Below are 20,218 nucleotides of genomic sequence, written 5' to 3'. Positions count from 1 at the left end.
TCAGTAATTATGGCCAGGCAGGGCTCCCACACCTATCAGCAGCCAGTCATTCCAGTAGTTGAGTTTGTGCTTTTCCTTCAGCCTGCCCGAAAACTTGACATCAGTGCTGGGCGTGATCACGCACTCGCCGTTGTCTTCAATGGTGACTCCTTCTGTTTTTGGACCCTCCAGCAAGGGAATGGCGCTGCCACGGGGCTGCAGAGAGATCAGTGTTACAATTACTGTTACTGTGACCTCTGAATATTTAAACAGGCAACTAAATTTAAAATCTGGAGGTCAAAATGGGTGGGCAAGCAAAGAGATTACTAGCAGCAAAGTCACTGTGAGTAAACAGGGCCATCATGCCCTTAGCAACTGCTCCCACAACCTTGGACATTGGACCTTTTCAGGGACATGTTGCCTGGGAGATGAGATTACTCTTTTTTTGTTTTCCCCTACAGTTAAGCAGGATCCGTATTTCCTACCTGGCAGCCACAATGAGCAAAACAGAACTATGATGCAGTTTCCTGTCTGTGGGGAGTTACTTTGATGAACAAATTAGCAAATTTAACATGAACTACAAAGCACCAGCAATAGCAGTAACCTCAGGTCTGCTCCTGCTGAGTCTGCCTGGCACAGTGCCTAGGGAGCTGCAGTTACTGCTCTGCAGCATTGGAAATGATTCTCAAATATGGTCATGTATTCTATGGTTGTTAATTGTTTCAGGAAACTTAATTTGCTATGCATTTGTTGATAAAAATCTCAAAATCCTCAAATTTCTGTAGATGTACAGTCTTCAGTATTTTATTTTCTATTTTAATTTTATGCATGATTCCATTTCAACCTTTCTTCCAAGCCCAGGAAAGCACTAATTTCAGAAAGGCACTTTCCCACCGGCAGCTCCCCACTTACCACGACAGTGACTCCCTCGTGCACCATGGAGGGCGACGCGTACAAACTCGTGGAGTATTTCCCTACGTACAGGGTTGGGCTGCAGAAACACAGTCACTGTTAGCAGCAGGCAAACGGATGTGTTAACATCTCGGCTAAAATCTGGGCAGCACAACCCTGCAGAGCCAATGCAGGAGCTTCCCAAATCATCAGTATTTGTATCTTGAAAAGCCTTGATCTGTAAAATTATTTGAAATACTGCTGTACTATGAAGTCTTTTTTTTTAATTATGAAAGCATTGTCAGTTCATTATTCACAATAATGAACTGCTGCTCATTTGACATAACTTATGTCCTATTTCTGCATTTTTCAATAACTGGCATTTGCCAAAATGCTGTGCACCATTTTTATAGCGTGAAAGGCTTCCTGTTAGGAAAACAAATTTAATTCCACATTGTGAGAAACTATTCAACACAGAACATCTGATAAAACTTATGAATATACACTTCCTAAGTTTATACCTTTTTTGGTTTGGTCTCTGACTTTACACACTAAAAGATCAAATATTATATAAAAGAACACCCGGAGAGCTAGAAATGCTTTTGTGCATTCTTTTCACCATGTTGCAACTCGTAGCACACCCCTTAACTGTTCTGTTTAATGACAAAGCTCTCAAATGGACAGTAAGAACAGCAGGATCCCAGGCTTACGTTAGTTTGCTCTTGGTCTCTGTTTCCTTTGGGAAGGGATATTTCCACTTGGTGATGTGTCCAACCTCCCCTGACATGAAGGTCAGGTAGCGCAGGGTCTCGATGCCCACGTTGGTGTGCAGGACTTTCCTCAGCCCCTCTCGCTGCCAGATGTAAAAGGCCACCACGGGGGATGCATAATTCTGGATCCACAGCACGTCCCCAGACTCGCTGTCCACGGTCACCACCAGCCCGTCCCCGTTGGACACAAAGTGGGACATTTCTGCAATGCACAAACATGTGGAGGTTACCTGGATTCTGTAGCTTTGATCATGCACAGAACAGTTCTGGACTGCAGTCACCACCACACCTTTCACTGCACAGCAGCTGAGCAGCAAAGCCTCAGCCACAACTGGGCTGACACAAGTCCAGCTGCCATGCAGGAGCACTGCAATCTAGTTGTGCACCAGAGTTCAGATTTGCTGCCTCTCCTGCCATTTCTCACCAATTTAAGGAATCACACCTTCAAGAGCTGCACCCTGCTGGACTCATTCTACCTGAAGCTACCTAACAGGACTTAGAAATTGCAGTATGTGATAGATAAAAATGGGCAGAAGTATACATGCACCACACAAAAAAATTAGGATATTTTTGCCTACATACAAAACTCCATTGTAGGTGGGGGAGACAGCAATTAAATTCTTACTGTATTTTATGTCTTCATCAGGCAAAGTAGCTGCATAATCAAAATAGGTGGCATTCCATCGCAGCTCCTTCTTTTTGGTGTCATACATTGTGATCGTGTACTCTGTTAAAAAATATACAGTCTGTGAAGCAAAAAAACCTATGAGAGAATAGAACCAATCTTCTCAAATCTGAGACACTCCTCAAACACCACACAGAATTCATGGCTGTCAGCATTTCCTTTTTTCCCAACACTATCCAATGTAAAGGGAACATTGATAGAGAGATGAAAGAACAAGTCTGTAACACTTATTCCTGTTTCTAGTCAGCACCTCCATGGAGTTGGTCAAACTTTACCACTTATTTAGCACACTGAATTTGTGATGTCAGTGGATCTGCTCTTTAAACAGATTTCCAGCTTCTTTAAACAGTTTTTTAAAAGCTGTGTGGTACAGAACAAAAAGTTCACAGCTGGTACTGGAATACACCATTAATTACAATACAAATGCCACTTAGTCAACAAAAAGAATAATGGACCAACTGCCAAAGTTTAGAAGACATTACCTGTCTGCTGCTAAAGTTAATAATTCTTCTGCGTACAGTCTAAAGTCATAATTCACTGAAGTTTTTCCAAGAAATAAACTTGAAAATCTGAACTGACCACAAGGTCATTTGTTATGAACCTAAACTTTAAAAATCAGAATTTTCTTTTAAACTACAGGGAAAAAAAGCATATGACCTGTTCTCCCAAGATACAGGAGGGATGTTGATGGGCAGAGGCTTTCTGCAAAAGAGGAAGTCAAGGTCTGCTGTTTCTCCCCAGTCATGAGGTCAACCACGTACCAAATATCCTGCTTTTTACCTGAAATCATAATTGAAGTCACATTACCATTCAATAGGAAAAATTGCACTTTCATTGGGCTTTTCAGTCTTCTTTTTTCTTTACTAGACTCATGGACTTAGCACAAATAAAGCATTTTTAATAGAACAGTTTTTCATAGTTAGACTTAGGTTCATCATTTAGCGCTACTGGCCAATCCCAAATACTGACCACAAACCCCAAGCCCAAATACAATATTTAGAAGAGTAAGTACTATTGGCTGAATTTTTTCACACATAAAATCTAACAAAGCTCTGAGTGCAGCAGATCCCATGAGCTCTCAGATGAGGAGACTGAAGTGCTCATGGTGAAAGACAGGAGGTGGAAAACAAAGTGAGGGTCTACACCTTTCAAATTGCTTAAGGATTGTAATTCAAACATCCCACTCAAGACTATGTGAGCCGTGGCCTTAAGAATTTCTTAGAAGTTAATACATGAATGTTGTGTTTAGAAGCTTCAAATAAACATTTTTCTCTTATTTACTGGCAAGATATGAAGGAGATAACCAGAAGGAGCACTGGCCCTTCAGGAGATTTAGAAACCCCAAACTAAGCTCACTCTGATCGTCACATATTTTACTATTATGATAAGTAATAACTGTCCTTTCTTCTCCTTTTCTCCTCCCAAATCCATCTGCAATTACCATGAGTCAGGACGGTGAGCAATAAATGTATTATTTGTACTATAAATGAACTGACTGTATGTCAGACAATGGAGGATGTCTAACTGTGGTGCAGTGGGATTTCTAATTTTATCCTAATTATCAGGCAGTCAATGACATTTATAATTATGAGAAGATTTTAAGTAGAAGTCATATTTTGTTGAGAGACTGCATCTCAAGAAACAAAAAATCCCCATACAGGCATTTCATGCTAAGAAAAGGTACTTTCTCCTTCAGGAAAACCAACTGTTTGTAATCATTATACAGGAACTGCATTCTGTATTAATCAGATTTTCTGTTATCAGAAAGCTTTATGAAAATTCATAATACCCAAAATAAGGCCTATTTCCTTCAGTCTGCCTGGGAGTCTCTACATTTTGTAGTTGCTGAACATCTTACAATCTACAGGAGATAAAAATTGAACTCACCCATATAAAGGATTCCATCAGAACTGCGACAGGGAGATGCCTGCACCAGCTCTGGGATAGTAAATGGAAGTTTCTAGGGGAAAAACAAACAAGCAATAATTGTATTGGTTATTTCTATTATTATAATACCTGAGAAGTCAGTCAGAGTAAATACTAAAATAACACCACCAAAGTTCCTAAGGGAAATCATAGCAGCTGAGGAAAAAAATCTTGTAGGAAGCCAAACATTTTATCTGAGTGTCACCACAAAGTTTAAAAATGAAAGTCAAGCATTAGGCAGCAGCTGTGGCCTACACGGATTGGTGACTAATTTGAAAGATTCAGCATTTTTGTCTGCTTGCTAAATCCTATAAAATCTTCTAAAGGGGTTAGCACAGAGCATTTATTAATCCTGCTTCTGGCAGATGGTTTTAGAAATATAAATGTTTGGAGAGAGTCACACATCTAATTGGTGTTATTTTGGGTACACCCTTCCCATCAAATCACACAGAGATTAATCAGAATTTGGATAACAAAACATAAATTTTATTTGTAATTACCATTATTTTAGCAAGTTACAGAAAAGTCATACATGGGGACAAGATGTGGTGTTGATATTTTCAAGTAGAAATCACTTCCTGAGAATCACAAGGTGGCAACATTCTGCTCTAACAAAATATAAGTATGTTTTCCTTCTGCAAAGGCATGAGGTTGACTGGAGCACTTTTTAGGAGAGAATTTTAAAATATACTTACAGTCAAGCCTTCACTGTTCTTGCCACCAAGTGTGTACAAACTGCCATCATTTGGGTCTGGAAGAAATGCTGGCCTAGAATTGAAGCAATGATAAATGATAAAAATGTACTGTGCTTCTCAGAAAGCAAGAAAGAAACTGTGGTCAGCACTGGCTTTACAGAGAAGTTCATCTAACATGAAATTTTTTTAATTTAATTTATTAACTGTGAAAATTTAAAAATATAAGGAAGTTTCAGAACTGATAAAACATAAGACCACTAACGTATTTGAATTCACAAAGATCCAAATGTGGCAGGCACTGATTCAGGTGAAAGCTTTTAAACTACACCTATAAGCCCTTAAAATGACACAGATGTAGAACAAGCCCAAACAAATAAATAAAACTAGAGAGTATAAGGAAGGCAAGAAACAATGAAGAGTTGCCAGAATTAAGTAAATATGAGAGGAAAATGGATCCCTACATGCAAATACACAAAGACCCCCAAACTCACTCAAACTCTAATGTCTATGGTTCTATGATCAAAAAAAAAGAAAGGATGTCACCACTGACTTCAGAGACAAAGTTCAAGCCCCAAATTTTCTAGCTAAATGTGAAGTTGCTGCAGGGACCAATGTGAATTTACAGCTCAAGGACGTCATTTGCAGATTCTGGTTGTGGTGGTGGTTGTAGTTTCCTGTGTTTCACTGTTTTTAGTCTCTGTTTGAGAGGGGTAAGTACAGAACCCAGAATCAGTCCTGGCTCTGCCACTTCCCACCTGCCACCCATGGCACAGGTTCACAGCCCTGATGTCCAAACCCAACAAGGGCTCCAGAGAACAGGCTGCAGAAAGGATGTTTCATCTTAGCTATTAGATGTAGCTAATCCTATCCTTTTATCTGTTCCCTAAACCACCTTAAATGGCTTTCTGCAAGGTGTGCATCTTGTCTAGAACACAGATGGGTTTGGTTAAAATTAAACCAAATTTCAAGATGACAATGAAAATTGAACAAGTTGTAAATGAGATAAAGGAAACAGACTTACTCTTCCACATGGATCGGCACCTGGAGGACAGGATCTGCACACACAGAAAAAGAAAAAATCAAAATACTAGTAATTCAATAATCCCTTGAACTCACCAGATACAGGATTAAGCCAGGCCTGCAGCATCTTGCTCCTTTTAGAAAGGTTGATTCACAGTTTGAAAGTAAACTCTGAGCAGTCTCCTCTTGTTCCTGGAACTTGGTTCATAAAATGGGAAACTACAAAGCACTTGAGAAAGTCTTCTGAAGTCCTTTGTTCAGTTTTACCAACACTAAATACTTCAAAATTAATGAGAGCTTACAAAATCCTGAATCACAGGATTTTCACTCCTGATGCAAACACCATAGAAGTATCCTGATTTATAAGACATACTCTACAATTTCCAATACAAACATGAGTTATTAATGGGTATACTGGCAGAAAATACCTCAGAAGAGGATGCAATCCTCTAAGAATATCCACTTCCACAGGGAAAATCAAACTCCACTGGAATGATTCTGAGTAAGACTATGAAAAATGACCAGGCAAACAGTGTTTTTCAACTCTTCCGTCTCCATGCAAACATAATGATGCAACAGGAAGGAAATAAGAACAAAACACTAATGTTTTGACAGCCTTTGACTGGGAAACTGGCACAGATTCTGGGCAGCCTGAGTGTACTGGGATATCTGCAGAGCTAAGCAAGACAAGAACAGGAAATTCAGGGTTCAGTAGCCAAGGCTTACAGAGTCTGTACCACTCTGCAGGGCACGGCACCACACCAGCTGCTGGGTTTGATGGCCATGGCCTGCAAGGATGACCTGGTTTTACATGGATTAAAAAAACATAACCCCCTACCCAAGCAGATCTCTGGCTGCAACACAGCTGAAAGCAGCAGCCACCTAAAGAAGCACATTTAATGCCAGAGACAGAAAGAAAGCAAGATATGAGGGATAACAGTATAGTTACCTTTACAACAGTAAACACTCTCAGAGCAGCTTTGTTCAAAACATAACTACATGTAATTTTTTCTCTTCAAGCCTAAAAAATGGTCCAGGATACACTCCCAAAGGTGTCAAAATAAACTCCATTTAATTCATTGAGAACCCAAACACACATCAATGGCCATACGAATAACTAACATTCAAACAAAGGAGCTTAGTGACTCATCTTCTGTATCTGTCTCTACAGACCAGGCTGCTTAGTCAGACCTTTTATTATATTAACTACATCATGAAAATAATTTCTATCCCCTGTGTGAAGAAATTGGTTTCAGGATATGTTGGGAGGAACCCTCACTCTCACTGATTATATGTCAATTATTTCTCAGTGTTTGCTTGAAGTATTCCACAAGCTTTATAATATCTAATACAGCACATGGTGACTTACATCATCAGCTCTCCATCCTAGGGAAAAGCAAGAAAAAAACATTTTTTCCCCATCATATACAGTGGATTGACTTGAGCTGAGCTGCTGGGTTGAACAACTAAAGGCAAACTGAGACCAAGTTTATGAACTCAGGGTATCCCTAAGTCTGGGTGAAATTACCTAAAAGAAGAGAGACATTAAAGACCAAATGCAAGAAGTTTTGTAAGCACAATGTTTCATGGGAAAGGAATGCACAGTTTTGTGAAAGAAACATCATCATGAATCAGAACAAGTGACACCTGGCTCAGAACAAGCAACACCTGGCTCAGTTAAGTAAGATTTATTGCAAATGCTACAAGCATTGCTAAAGGCAAAAGCCAAATAAACTTTGTAAGTCTCTTGAACTGATTACACAGAGAGTGTCTTACATGGTAAAAAAATAAACTCTCACCTATGGTGACAGTGACTCTTGTAAGACAACAACAGCTTCACAAGCAGCACTGGGGCAACTCTTTCCTATTCCTAAAAATGCCCTCAGTGATCACTAGGAGTAACAAAGCTGCACAACTTGTTTTTGAAGTGACTGCATATTTAGTGTTTAAGTACAACAATGCAGATTTTCTGTAAAATCACTTTCTGGTCAACCTGGGCAAAACATAAGACTAACTAACATAAATAGTTTCTTGTCAGAATAATCTTCAGAAACTTTTAATTTTAATTAGAGGACTGTTTCTTCTCTGAATTACATGGTGGTGTGAAGCTGTTATATGAAATTACAGTGTAAAACTACTACAGTCCGAATCAATCTCCAACTTTGCTAACTGCACTGTTACTGGCAGGACACCTCAGCAGACCAACACAGAGTGGGATTGCCTCAAATACCTCAGTATTTCAGGGTTTTTTTCAAACAATGCTCAGGAAAATGTGAACAATTACAGGAAATTTCAAAGGTAGATTATGTCTTCTAGCAACTGATCCTGGTTTATCCATGACATTTGCAGGCCAGCCTGATTAGTAATGCTTCCCTTGAGTTCCTTCTCTATCCTGAAAATACACTGGAGAGCAGTAATACAGCAAAGCATTTCTGGGCTTGTTTTTACTTAATTTTCTAAGACTGGGCAATCTATTTTTATCAGCCAAAACAAAGCTCTGCTCTCTGCTCCAGTTAAAGATCTGAGAATTTCTGCATGGTTTTCTTGACCACACTGTACCACAACAGTGAAAGGACACACACACATATCTGTGCAATAATTACTTGCATTGAGCTTTTATCCCTCAGCTTGTATTTCTGAAAGCTGTTGGGAAATTGTCACTTAAAGCAGTTTCCAATGTCATCAATAAATGTCTTCTACACTTTAATAAATAATGCCAGAAGTCTCATGAATGTCTCTATGTTTTACAGTGTTTTTCTGAAGCACTGCTGCCTATCAGATGACATGAATGAGTCTTATGGCAAATCCCAAGCTATTCAGTGTGCACAGAAGCATCATTGTCATGAAAGTCCTTGAATTTCTCTTTAGTACCATTTCTTCAACATCATGCACTTCATCAGAAATTTAAAAATTCCTGCTTTTACTTGATTTCTTAGTAACTGAAACTCAATTTATGAGCAAAGAGAAAAAAGTGGTAGATAGAACAGATTAAGAAGTAATGACAAATCTGGAGGAATTTTTTTACTACTTAGTGGCACGTGAACCAGAACACTGATTATTCTGATGGCTTCCTGTACACTGAAGTGTTGTGTATGAATTGTTAGAAAGCATTTATGGATTTCTGATTAATTTCCATGCATGAGGCTCTTCACAACGATGGAGTTAGTTTTCTAAAGTGAAAGAATTTCTCCTGTCACTACTAGCACCATCCACCTGGAAAGACAGGTTGTGGAAAGCCATTTCTCTACATTTTTAGCTATTGAGGTGATTTTCTCATTTTCTTATTTCTCATTTTCTTAATACTTTCATGATCTTGAACCCAGGCTATGGCTCTGCAGAGATCCTTTGAAGACAGACAATAAACTCTTCATGTTCACTTTCATGTGGTCTGGGGCGTGTTCCAACCTCTATTTCAAAGTTTGTTTTGAAATAAAAACTTGCTCTGAGATAAAAAGAGAATCTTAAATTCAATTAATTGTTGCCAGTTCTTACAATAGTTTTCATAGCTTGAACACAGACCAGTAAAAGAGTGAGCCCTTGTGACTGAAGTCACCTTTTGCTCCACAAGGGATCAAACAGAAAAAGTTCTTACAAAAGTCAAGAGCACTGAGCTCTCCTCTCCAGTGTTGACATGCTGGGACTGAACCACATCACCTGCTTTCAAAACTCCCTGGACTGCAGTTCCCTGTAACTGGGAAAGTCCCTCTAACAGGCCTGATCTGTTCTAATGCCAACAGCAGTGGTGACAACCACTGAACAAAGCCGCAACTATTCTGTACTGGAATGAAAGCTGGACAGAAAATGTGATAAAACTGAAAAATACATCTCCCTCTCCCTCAAGCTTCCACTCCATGTAGCAGGAAAAAGCCAAATTCTTGCAAGGTCCTACAGAAAGTTTTTTTTTCACTTTTTAGGCTAAGAAAACAGATGTCAAAACAACTCTGGAGCATGGTGGGAGTGAGTTAGGAAGCAGGACAACATTCTGTAAATATGGTGCTCTAGCCATATAATGCTTCTCTCCAGTGCTGGAGAGAAGATAGAGTTTTCTACACATATTTCCATGGGTTTCCAATTTTTTTTTTCCTGCAGCCTCCACTAAGACAGATTATATTATTGATACCTACACTAAAAACCTACAATTCAGCACACACCAGCTTTAGCTTTCTGAACTGCTCTTGCCTATGTTAGCAAAAAAATTGTAAAATACCTTTGTTAAGAAAAAAAGTTAAAGGGAGATTGATCCCACATTATAAAGTTTTATTCTAGAACTCCAAGTGTTCGTTCACAAGTACAGCAGTTATTAGAAACCTGTTAACATAAAGTCTGCCCAGTAATTTGGTAAATTATTTGGCTCTATTCCACTTCCCCAAAATGAACATTTTGACCTGGCAGCAGGCAGATGTCCCAATCCAGTTTTGGTTGCATCATGGTCAGAATATATTTGTGAGTGGGCAGAAGTGTATAATATGTTTCAGATGCTTCTGACCCACACTTTGCACACATACATGGAAAAAGGCCTTATGAAAATGTAACCATATGCTAAATATAATGCATTTGACTTTTCTCCATCTTTCACAAATATATCGTAAGATAAATCTGCCCTTTGCCCAAACTATGAGTATTTTTAACATACAAGATAAAGATAAAGTTGCATGTTGTCATCACTGTAATGTGCCCTTAGAGCCAATGACTGGAAAGGAGAAGTGGGAGGCTGAAACGGTGAGTAAGCCACTGCCCCACTGGAATGAGCTGGAATAAACGGTTTCCTGCCCTGAGGCCCTACCACAAGGTTTGGGCTAACGGGCCAATTTAAACCCAGTCAGCCTCATCTGCTGCTGCAGGGACAGCAAATGAGGCTAGAGTCACAAACTATGCTCTGAAATTTGCTGAAAACTACTGTTCTACAACTGTTTTGTGTTGATAATCCTTATTAATTTACAACTATGCACACAGATATTATTTCTTGCATGGGAAAACCACTGTTACTAAAGCAGGACCTACAGACCTCAAACTTGTCCTTTAAAATCTGTATATTGGATCCCATAAATAGAATCTTTAGACCTTTGTCTTATCATAACAGCCCTCTAACATCTACAGGTTATGAGTGAGGTGTTGGAAATCAAAACCTTTTAAATTGATTGTCGACCATCATTTTTGACTGCTACAAAGAACTGAAGATCATAACAAGATTTCTCCTGGGTCTAAATGAAGATCCAAATCTGCATCTATTAAATGTTCTTATGGCAAAATACTTTGCATTAGTTCTTAAGGGAAAACTTTTATGGAGTTGGTGAATGAAAAAAAAAAAAAAAATAGATCCCTTTGAACAATACAACAGGACAGAGAGAACAGAGGAACGGCCTGCCCAAGAGTACAGCTTGAAACACTGCAGCCTTAGCATCTCAAATTCAACATTGTGTTCAATAAACCAAGCTCTTGAGTTAACAGAGACATACAAGGTGAGTTTTACAAAGATGTGAGAGAACAGCATAGTCATAAAATCAGACTCTTAAAGCTCACACTGAAATCAGAACTGTGAAATAAAGTCTGACAGCAAGGAGGAAAGCTTTCTCCAGATCTGCCTTGCCAACAGGTTCTCGTGACCCTCTCTTTCTCTGTCCACTTATATGTAAACACAAATCTGAAGCGCTGCACCTCTGTACCTTTCAAAGAGGTCTGTAGGAAATTACAGAAGTTGCTTTATTTCCATCAATTTTGGGAAAGAGGTTTCATCCCAAGGAACCTTACTGAGGATGCTGACTAAGTATCTTGCTAGTGGCAAGTGCAGAAAACGTGTGAGCCTACAGAAGCCTGTCCCACTGTCACTCAGGGCTGACAGCTCCTTGTATTGATCAGGCGTGGCACCAAGAGCCTCATTCAACCACTGATGTGAAATATGAGCCACAGCCTTTCCAACGGGTGCCTTCAACACCACCTGTTTGTGTGGGGTCACAGCACAAGCAAGGGTGCCTCTCAGAAATTTCAGGGGAGGAGGAATATGGGTTTTTCTCTAAACTTTCCAACCATTTGCCAGCTTTCCAAGGCCCAGGAAATGAGCAGCATCAGCTACCTGCTCACTGAAAAATCTTGAGAGCTGCCAGAGAACAAGACTCATTGAAGCCAACAGGAAATGAAGATTTTAAGCACCCTCAACTAGTAAGTCCACAGTCTCATCACATGTAACTGCAGGGTCACAGCTTATTTCTGACAGTGGGAAGTCCTATTCCTAACTGACCTAGTTTTTGCCTGCTTTATGGGCAGCACAGCTATTCTGACTGCCTTTCTTGCCAGCACTCCATGAAGGACGGAAACCCAAACATGTTATTGTGCTGATAATCATTGGCTCATTTACTCCACACACCTAAGATAAGCTTCAGTGCTAAGTTAAAACAAGCCACACATGGCAAGATATTCATGTTTGTTTAAGCACTGCCCGATAATGAACATGGCCTTGGTTTTTTTTCCCTAATGAAAATAAAATGTACCTGAATTGCCCTTTGTTAAATACTTTGCTGCTCAAGTGCAGTAATAAAATGTTCCCTTCCTGGTGAGTGCCACTGCAGTGTTTCAGGTGACCTCCATAACTTCTCAAAGCACCTGAGCTACAACACATGGTTTATCTGCTGTAATCAGGGTAAAATGGCACCTGCAAGAGCACTGCTTGCAGTGCAGGCACCTTCCTGCCAGGTAGTCTCTGTTACAGCAGCAGCATGTTGCTGATAGACAGAATGCACCCAACTCCTGTGTTTATACACTAATATTAATACTGAATTCTGTGCTATTAGGTTTCTCCAGGGGTTCAGCCCAGAAAGCTGAATTTGCTCTCATTTGTTTCCAACACTGTCTTGTCTGCTGGGCCTCCCACCAAAAAGGGTGACCACCAACAAATAGAGATTTGCAAAAATAAATAACCCCCCTCGCATTACAATTTATATGTACAGGCCCTTGTTCCATGTCCACTTAACTCTGTTAACTCAGGCGGCATCTTGGAACACTGATACCTACCACTAATTCTTCTCTCACTGACCCCTGTGTGCTGCCCTATTACACAGAAATAAACTAGGGAGCAATAAGTGCTTTGCAGAAGTCAAGTGAGCACAACCCATACACATAAGATGCAGAAGTTAGCAGCAGAGAGGAAACAAGAAGTTCCATAAAACTAGATTATCCAGTCTGGCAGTTCTACAGAACCAACAAGAGTTTTGCAATAATTCTTTTTTAAACAAGAGAAGTTCCTTGAGCAACACACTCTGATCCAAGATCATTTTCGTTACCAAAGTGTGTTCATTTCTTCTTCAAAAAACCTCTTGCCACTTACTAAGTGTGGCTGCAAAGCAATGCCAGTTGTGATGCCCTTCTAGACGAGGACTAGGCAGGGTATGTTTGTGTCACTGGAATGACAAAGAGACCAGCAAGTTTTTCTTAGCCTACAGCAGCACTAAACTGGGAAGCTGACAACCTGCTTTTAGGCAGGGCTGTTCAGGAAAAGGAGGGGGTCTAAATTTAAACAGGAGACTGGAGAAAAGCAAGATCCTTCAAGAAAATACTTGGCTTAGCCTTTTCTACTCTAAGAGCTACAAAAGCATTCTTTGCTCATTTAAAAAGTTAACTTTTTGTCTGATAGATCTGCTTTCAAATACAAATGGCTTCACAAAGAAGAACAACTGGTTGGTACTGCAGACACCAGATAGGCACAATCCATTTCCCACCACTTCAGCTCACATACTAAACGGACAGGTTTAAAAACAGAGGACAGAATGATGCAGTCACTGACTCTTTCCATTTGACCCTCTAATTTATTTCTAGAAGTGAAGGTGCTACTATCACCTCTGCCACACATAATCAGAGGACCACTAAACAAAACTTGCTAATTTTGTTTACAAATACTAAATTTTTCATCAAGACAGAACTAGCTCTGCTCAGTAATTAAAATTACAAAATGACTTCCAGTCACTGAACAATGTTAAATTCCTTTATACAAGTGCAGTTCTTTTATTTAAAAAACTGTGTGTTCCTAAACATCTTTTATAGAAAAATCCCCGAGGTTTGCATGATATGCACTACACCACAGAATGTAGGGTATTCCAGAGACAGAATCATGCAATCCCTTTGCCATCAATTCCACAAGCTGACACATCTATTCAGTTCCATGCTTGCTTATATTGCAGTCATTCCCATAAAACGTGACACCTACCAGTTATACCACCACACCTCAAACATCCAGGGGAAAATACAAACAAACAAAGCCCCCACAAACCTAAAAAAAACTCACATAAACCTGGAAAATACCTACAAGTAAAGTTATGAAGATGAACATGACTCTAGAAACACTGCAGCTTAATTCTGGAACAAGAACAAAATATAAAAAGAAAATAAAGTATTTACCAGATCTTACAACTCTTGGAATTGCCAATTAATTTGACTGTTATTTCTGCTATTGAGTAGAGGGCATCAGGACACCTCCTGCTCACCTTCTTTTAAAGTCCACTTGATTGTTCCTGTCCTCTTGCTGACAGCGTGCAAACTTCCATCCAGGGTTGAAACAAACAACAGTGTTTCTGGCACAGTTACTGAGCTGGTGTTCTGGAAAGAAAAAACAATATGATGAGTATGATAATTTACTACAGAGTTTGCTCATAACTGTCAGACAGTACATGGGCTAGAACATCCCTTCTTTTAAATGCACAGACTGAACAATTTTCTTGCCCCTTTGAATTCAGTGATTGGTTTTTGGTTTGGTTTGGTTCATTTGCTGTTAACACTGCAGATGTTACTGTGCTAAGTTCCTCTAGAAACAGACTTTTGCTTTAACTCCACCTCCATTTTCAATTTGATATCAAAGTCTTCTTGCACTAGAATTAGGAGAGACCAGAGACAGGGCTGATCTAGGAAAGGACTGGCAAAAAGACCATGCAGTAAGTTATGAAGAGTGAGGAAGTTCAGAGCAGCTCAGAGAACCCCCATGTCGATGTCAAACCCATTGTCCTCTCAGGTACACAGAATATACTCTGCCAGGTTCAATCCCCTAGAAATGAAGACATCAGCTGGGTGGAACCTGGATAAATACAACTGAACAATGACCAATACTGGCTGAACAATGTGGCTGAGACAGATGGAGCTGCAAACATTGTCAGCTGCCTCTGAGCAAGGGTAAAATATTTAGGATAGATGCAGTTTAAAGGCTGGAGAAGATCCATACTGGTAAATCTCTTGTGGTTTTATACCTCATATCTCCCAATATTGTCTTTCAGCAGTACAGAGTAAATAACACTGTTAAGGAATATGATCCATAAGGATGAGCACATCCACAGTCAGCTCTGAGAAAGCAGCTGGCTGCAGGGTTTAAACCTCCAGTTCACATTCCAATTCATTCTGTCTCTGGGGAGCAGTTTGGTGCCACTGTCCTTCCTCCAGCCCAAGCAAGTTTTGAGCCTGGCCCTTGCAGAAAATGGAATTTTATTAAAAGGGCATCACCACAAACACCAAGGCCTCAGAACTATGCAATTATTGTGGGAACTAAGTCCAAGGTGTTCCATCACACAGTAGAACAAGCATGTTAATTTAATGCCTGCTCTTCTCCTCCTGCCTAAAGATGATCCCAGACAGCCTAAGACTGACCCATTTCTTTTTTCCAGGGCTCAAGTTTTTGCTCAAGTAACTTTTCATTTGTAGGCTGTATCTGCATTGCTCATCTGCGTGACACCTGCCGCGTTTCAAAGTTTCACAGTTATATATAGTTCTTAACCTACCACAAAAAATGAAAATGTATTCATTTTACATAATTAATGTCTTCAATGACTTATTGTAAAAAATAATTACTGGTCATGTTAGAATTACTGCAAAGCAAAATACTTAATTGCCGAATGAAAATACAAAGAATAACTTTCTTTGAACAGCCATACATTTTAGTGCAATCCAACTAGAGCATATTTTCAGGCAAAGCACAGAGCTAAAAGGATAATATAACACAGTGCTAACTAGCCAACACTCAGGTTGCACCTATAAATACTGTATATGCTTCTTTCCAGTCATAATCAGCTGGAGCACACAATTGTAAAACATACAATGCAGAAAGAAATGGAAGTACAAGTCAACAGTACACAAACCATAGATCAGAAATAATTACCAGAAGGCCAGAAAAAGAATGAGAGAATTATCTTAACACATAAATATAATATTCATTACATGACATTGTAAATTATCCGGGCTGTACAGCCATCTGCACTTAGATAAAATATTTACATCTGGGATTAAACTTTGCCGTGTTTGTTCAAACAGGGACAGTGCATAACAGTTCCTCTCACATTGCCCTATAAAAAAGCACTTCAAGATTCTCCTGATCAGAACTGAACTCACAGTACCTTTCAAGCCTAACGACCTGATTGGGTGTAAGAGCAGAGAGGCTCTGTTGTAAAGTTAGGAGATCTCAGTTGTCTGTATTACTACTTTTGTTTAACTATTGTAGCCACTGTATCAAAGTAATTAATGAAAATTTTGTCCCCTAGGTATTTTTGTACACAATACTACACTTAGAATGGTGTAGTTGATTAATCATCATTATTCCAGTCTTCCTTAAATCAGCATTTAACAAGCCAGATTCGCTGATTCCACAGTGAGAGGGGGAAGACATGACCCACGCTCTACTATCACAACCCTTCAGCACTGAAAACCATCTGATTGTGAGGCTCAGTTTAGTAAACACAGTGAAACTGCACCTAGAGTGAAACAGTATGTTGAGCAAGAAAATAAAACAGTTAAAGACAGGAAATTTAAACTATTCAAGTTCCTTTAAATTGCAGGTGTGATTTTAACACCCAGAATGTAATGACTAGTGTTGAAGTTTAGTTGCAACTAAAATACAACATACAGCAAATCCACAACATCGTTTGCATATACAGACTTAAGATTGTTTTTCTAGGCTACTTCTTATTCTCTGTACAAGTCTTATCTTTTATCTTCTATCTTAGAGAATCAGTATATTCTTCAAAAACCATGTTCTCTTCCTGTCTTCTGATTAAGAAATAAATACATGTAACATGTTCAGTAAAAATTTGCCTGTAAAATAACCACATGAGTATGGTTGGGTATCACATATCAGGAATACACAGTGTATATAGAACATTACTTGTTGTAGACTGTAGATTTAACACTTTCATATTTAACATTTGAATATGTATTTATTGGGGCATCAAGGATACAGAAATTAAGGAATTAAATGTGAGCTCTGAAACCCTGATCAAAACATCAGTAACCAGTATTGTCTTCCAGATTGTTGATGTTTTAGCAGGTTCCTAGGACTTGAGACCCAACAGAAAGTACAAACATGAAAATAGTTCCTCTGCACACTGCACTCAGAGCAGGAAAACATTTCTGTACTTCCCTCCAATCATAAGCTGAATAGCAGAGAAAGAAAACCGTAGCCGAAGAAGTGCTCCTGCAAGTTTCCTGCAAGTGGAAAACCAAATGAACACCGGATTGTTGCCTAGTCAGTTCTAGACAGTTCTCAGAAAGTTCTCGGATATAACCAAGATCATGAAATCCCAACAGCTTTTTCTAAGTTTTTCAGTGTAGGACCCTTGGTGTGGGAAGGGAGAAGCACCACTTCCAGCTGCCATCCTGTGGTGTCTGGCATGGTTAACAGGGAGATGTGAACTTTCCTGGCATGGGAAGCACTTGTGGCATTCACAGGCACCACGGGAACAGTACCCTGGAAGAGCCATTAGGTCTCTCCAGCCAGGGAACTCACCTGCTCTGGGCCCAGTTCTGCTCCCTGGAGTTTCACTGGGAGAGAAACCAGCACAGAGACCCTGGGATTCCTCTGACAAGGGGATCCTGCCACATGCATGTATCATTCCCCTGTAAAATACACATATTTTCTGATGCTCTCCCTCAAACCCCTTCCCCCTGCCACCTGAGGTCTATGTTTAAGTTTCACTTCTTCTGAAGGGCTTTCTTATATTCAGCTATCAAAGTCACATTGATGTGGTCACTGCAACCCTGTGTGTTGAAGATAACATCTCCTTTGGGGGAAAGACTGAATATAGGGCAGATTTCCTTAGTTCTTCCCTTACTTTTAAATTTGTATTTGAACACAGATGAAATACATAAAATGCCATTATTAAAATCATCCATTCTCTCACAATTTTCAAAGCACATAATATCATACAGTTGACATTACCCAGATTCAGTAGCACACTGACCCTGGTGAAGCATTTGACCTAAATTAAAAAAAAAACAACCCAATGACTCTGTATTTTGCTATGCAATGTTGCTCATTTATTTTGTTCAGTATCTACGGTAGTTACTTGAAGAAGGCAAGGGAGTTAGTATAATAATATGGAAATAGGGCTTTATTATTTCAAATTTTATCAAGCAATAGATAGAAAATTGAACAGATTATTTAGATAATTACTTGTCTTTCACCCAGACTGAGAAATTAAAAGTACTTTCTCTTGGTTTTATTAGTGACTTTTATCAGTGGCTAGAGACTGAAGTATCAAAGTTGCAAACATTGAATAGATTCATTTTGAACACAAAGCTTTGTAACTACTTGATTAATGGATTAATTAAAGCCTGGGATTAGCACTGCAATGAAAAACTACAAAAATTATAAAAATCTGTATGTACAAGACACACTTGTTTTCATTTTTCTGTGAAGTATGTAAGAGCTTTCTCCAACACAAAAAGACACCATAATCTCAGTCCTGAGACAGACTCTGTAAAAACTGGTAACACAGATCCTGTCCTCCCTCCCTGCAAGGGTGAGGTGCCAATTGTTAAGAGGTCCCAAATTCTTAAGAGCTCTTTATTTCATATTGCAATTCTATTTCTAGGAAGATACATCAACTGACTCCAAGAAAAATATGTCAGAACATGAAGCAACTAAGCAAAAAGAACATAATTTAGTGAACAAAGAAAATGAGACGGAAGGAAAACCTGGTTTGGTTCCTTGTTTCATTTCATCTGAAACTGCAACATCTATTTTAACACCTCTTTGGAATTCAGTAAGAGCTTCTAACTGCCTTGACAGTCTGTACTCATAACAATCTTCCACATCAACAGCAATGTAAGATTAACGATTTACAATATTTTGAAATTCCATGGAGACTGCTTTAGAATTAATTTTAATAATTTAATTCAAAAAAGAAATTTTCAAGCTCTCATTGGATTCAAATTTGACAAAAGTTTTAAAGCTGATTGCTAATAATCCATAGCAGCCTAAAATTTGTGACTAAGTAGAAAATGGCATTTTTAAGCTAGAATAGAAATATACTATCTAATAGAAAAAGAAATTAATTTTATATATACTGGTTAAGTCTCCCATAAGAATCTTCCCCTCAGTCTAGATCTACCATATCTTTAGATAAAACGTTTTAGAAATCCAAGTAACAAAATTACTCAAAACAATTCTGAAGGTCCCAGCAGTCAAGCGAAGGTCAGTGAAAGCTGTAGAACAAGTTCTGGTGTGTGTGTGGTACAGTTCAGTGTCAAAAGTGATAACATCTTTCACCCCAACAGCTCAAATTTTTCTAAGGGTTAGCAAAGCAATGCCTTTGTTTTATTGTGTTAGAAGAAATCAGATTCCCATGGCAATAATTTTTTCTATTAATTTATCTGCCTAAAACCACCATTTTTGAAATGAAGGTCACCATGAAGGCACAAATCGCACTGAAATCAGTGGGAAAAGCAGATAGAAAACCAGGCCACTGAGTTCCTTGAGGTTACAGCTCTGCAAGCCAGAAATACATTTTGCTGTGGGGGTAATACCACAAAAGCTTCTTCAAGTATCAACAAAGAACAGGAAAACATTTCCCAGTGACCCTGCATGGGTGACAGTGTGTGCTGATTTCAAGAACTGTTACTGATTTCATAGAGATAATTGTGTGCTCACAAGTAAACAAAACTGTGCTATGTCTTAGCAGGTAAATAATTTTCTTTTCTGAGTCTGAAGTAGGAATACATATGCACCAAACAATGTGTTGGGCTGATGGATGATAAACAATGGGTGGTTTGCTAACTATAACAGCCCTCTAATTTTCTTTGATAATGCCTGGCCTACCAAACCAAACTGTTGACAAGATACAAATTATCACTCAAGGAAAAAAAACCCTGATATTCCTCACTCCATACTTAGCTACATAAACATCAGGGCCTGCATTCATATTTTACTCAAAAACTTATTAAAAACCAACTTCAGCATTGACAGCACCAGACACAATCCTCACAATAACAAAAGGCCTATACCATAATTT

The 20,218-nt window shown here is 39.0% G+C and overlaps 1 protein-coding gene across 2 annotated transcripts in view; it reads right to left on the bottom strand.

The window, feature by feature from the left end:
• The window catches only part of ERN1 (endoplasmic reticulum to nucleus signaling 1), a 32,483-nt gene that overhangs the window by 8,138 nt on the left and 4,127 nt on the right, over positions 1 to 20,218 (bottom strand). Inside the window, exons 2-10 of one of the 2 annotated variants that reach the window (XM_030287542.4) lie at positions 14,438 to 14,549; positions 5,968 to 6,001; positions 4,947 to 5,019; positions 4,213 to 4,285; positions 2,983 to 3,105; positions 2,266 to 2,367; positions 1,581 to 1,842; positions 892 to 970; positions 33 to 195 (exon numbers count right to left, since the gene is read on the bottom strand). In XM_030287542.4, coding sequence (XP_030143402.4) covers positions 33 to 195; positions 892 to 970; positions 1,581 to 1,842; positions 2,266 to 2,367; positions 2,983 to 3,105; positions 4,213 to 4,285; positions 4,947 to 5,019; positions 5,968 to 6,001; positions 14,438 to 14,549 — 1,021 coding nt within the window. Of the gene's footprint in view, positions 1 to 32; positions 196 to 891; positions 971 to 1,580; positions 1,843 to 2,265; positions 2,387 to 2,982; positions 3,106 to 4,212; positions 4,286 to 4,946; positions 5,020 to 5,967; positions 6,002 to 14,437; positions 14,550 to 20,218 lie in introns of those variants that run through there. The other variant, XM_030287543.4, reaches the window with a different exon arrangement.

Source organism: Taeniopygia guttata, chromosome 18 (assembly GCF_048771995.1).
Source record: "Taeniopygia guttata chromosome 18, bTaeGut7.mat, whole genome shotgun sequence".
NCBI classification, from domain to species: domain Eukaryota; kingdom Metazoa; phylum Chordata; class Aves; order Passeriformes; family Estrildidae; genus Taeniopygia; species Taeniopygia guttata.
This window is presented reverse-complemented; position numbering and strand designations above follow the sequence as displayed.